Here is a 1,964-nt window from a genome sequence, read left to right as displayed (position 1 = left end):
TAGAGATGGGGTCTCACTATGTTCCCCAGGCTAGAGTTTTGGTTTTTCAAACAAAGTGAATGTGCTCACAGTTTCCTCGTGGAATTAAATACATTCTTTCCTTTTTAAGTTGAAGCTTTAGAGTCAGACTCCCCTTAGCTCAAATTCTCTCGCTGCCTTTTGGGCAGTCCCCTCTAATACTTAGCAGAATATCATTCCCCCCCCGATCTGTGAAGTTGGCAGTAATTATGCCTACTTCATAGGATTGCTTATTCACTACCTGATGTGGATTAAATAAAAGTGTTTAGCATAGTGTCTGGACCCCAAGCACTCGGGAAATGAGGCTGCTATTGGGTCTGAAGGAAGAAGGAACCTAAGAAGGGATTGGAGGGAAGGAGGGAACGTAGAGGGACCGGCCCTGCCTGGAGGTGAGGGAGACAGAGCCCTTTCTGGCAGCCCCCATTGCCACCCACCCAGCGGGAGTCCTTGCCCTGGACCCTCCCTCCCCAGTTCGCCCCACCCATTGAGGATGGTGTGACGGAGGAGGTGGTCTGCATGGTGAACCAATGGCTGCTCTCCCTGAGCCCACCATTCCTGCCTTCGGGAGGCTCAGCACAGCCACTGGGAGTGTGGCCACAGGAGGGATTGCAAAAACACAAACCTAAACTTTGGCCTCAGTAGAAGCAGACCTCACGCAGCAGCTGAGGCTGGGGAGCCTCCGGGCTTATAACCCAGCACCATGGTTCCTTCCCACTGTGTCTGAGAGAGCCAGACCCCCAGGCCTCAGTGTGTGCCCATGTGCCCTCTGTGCCAGGGCTATAGACCAACAAGGAGAACACATATAATCACCACTAACAGGGTGGTTGTTCCTCAAAGAAAAGCTTTAAAACCCTTCTGGGAACTTACCGAAGCCATCCTTCCGTCAAGATGCTGTCGTGTGTCTTGCTGACTCTGTGTCCAGCCTTAAATTAGGTCTGAGTTTCGTTTTCCCCATGGCCCAGCCCAAGCAAACAAGATCAAGGTTCATGTAAAAGGTTCCCTGTCTTCAAACAAGGGGCAGGGCACATATCAAGTAGGAAAAGAGGTGTGAAAATCAACCAGACACAAGAGAAATTAGAGCTGATGATATAGATGGAGGACTTGGTGGCAGTGTAGTCAGGGGCACAGTTGTTAATCACCAAGTTTCAGGTGGAACAAGCAACATCCAGTGGGTGCCGGGGCAAGGCAGGATGGAGAGATGGAGACCATGGGGAAAACATTTCAAAAAAGAGAGAGGAGCCCCAGAGAAACTGAGACTCATGCCTCCAAATTGAGAATGATCATTGCCGGGACGTGCAAACATTTCTACCAACCGCAAACCCTAGGCAAATGGCCCTAGGCAAGCCATATTACTGGAGGCACATTCCCGGACCCTGGAAACAGAGTGAGCCTGCTTGGACAGCAGTATAGAAAGAAACCACTCCAGGCCAGATGCAGTGGCTCATGCCTGTAATCCCAGCACTTTGGGAGGTTGAGGCGGGTGGATCACCTGAGGTCAGGAGTTCAAGATCAGTCTGGCCAACATGGGGAAGCCCCATCTCTACTAAAAATACAAAAATTAGCTGGACGTGGTGGTGCATGCCTGTAATCCCAGCCACTTGGGAGGCTGAGGCTGCAGAATACTTTGAACCCGGGAGGCGGAGGTTGCAGTGAGCTGAGATCGCCTCGCTGCACTCCAGATCGGGCGATGGAGCAAGACTCCGTCTCAAAAAAACAAAACCAAAAAAAAAACCACTCCCCTTTCTGCCTCTCACCCACAGTTCAGAAACACTCATTCTGTACCAAATGGAAAACAAAACCCATCACTGGATGTATAGAGGCTGCTTCTTTGAGGCACCTGCATGCTTATCTCCCCAACCTCCAAATAAGTTTATCTTCTGACATCGACATATAGCTGTTGGGTCCTGAGCAAACTGGACAGGAAGGAGTGGGTGGGGCTGGGGCGA

General features: G+C 50.9%; 1 protein-coding gene across 1 annotated transcript in view; it reads right to left on the bottom strand.

Moving 5' to 3' along the window:
- The window catches only part of LOC108294883 (phospholipase A and acyltransferase 2-like), a 17,672-nt gene extending 16,337 nt beyond the window's left edge, over window positions 1–1,335 (bottom strand). The window contains exon 1 of the mRNA XM_017516891.2: window positions 886–1,335. Coding sequence (XP_017372380.1) covers window positions 886–894 — 9 coding nt within the window. The 5' untranslated portion in view covers window positions 895–1,335. The remainder of the gene's footprint in view (window positions 1–885) is intronic.
- Window positions 1,336–1,964: the final 629 nt, after the last annotated feature.

This window comes from Cebus imitator, unplaced genomic scaffold (genome assembly GCF_001604975.1).
Source record: "Cebus imitator isolate Cc_AM_T3 unplaced genomic scaffold, Cebus_imitator-1.0 Scaffold609, whole genome shotgun sequence".
Taxonomy (NCBI): Eukaryota; Metazoa; Chordata; class Mammalia; order Primates; family Cebidae; genus Cebus; species Cebus imitator.
This window is presented reverse-complemented; position numbering and strand designations above follow the sequence as displayed.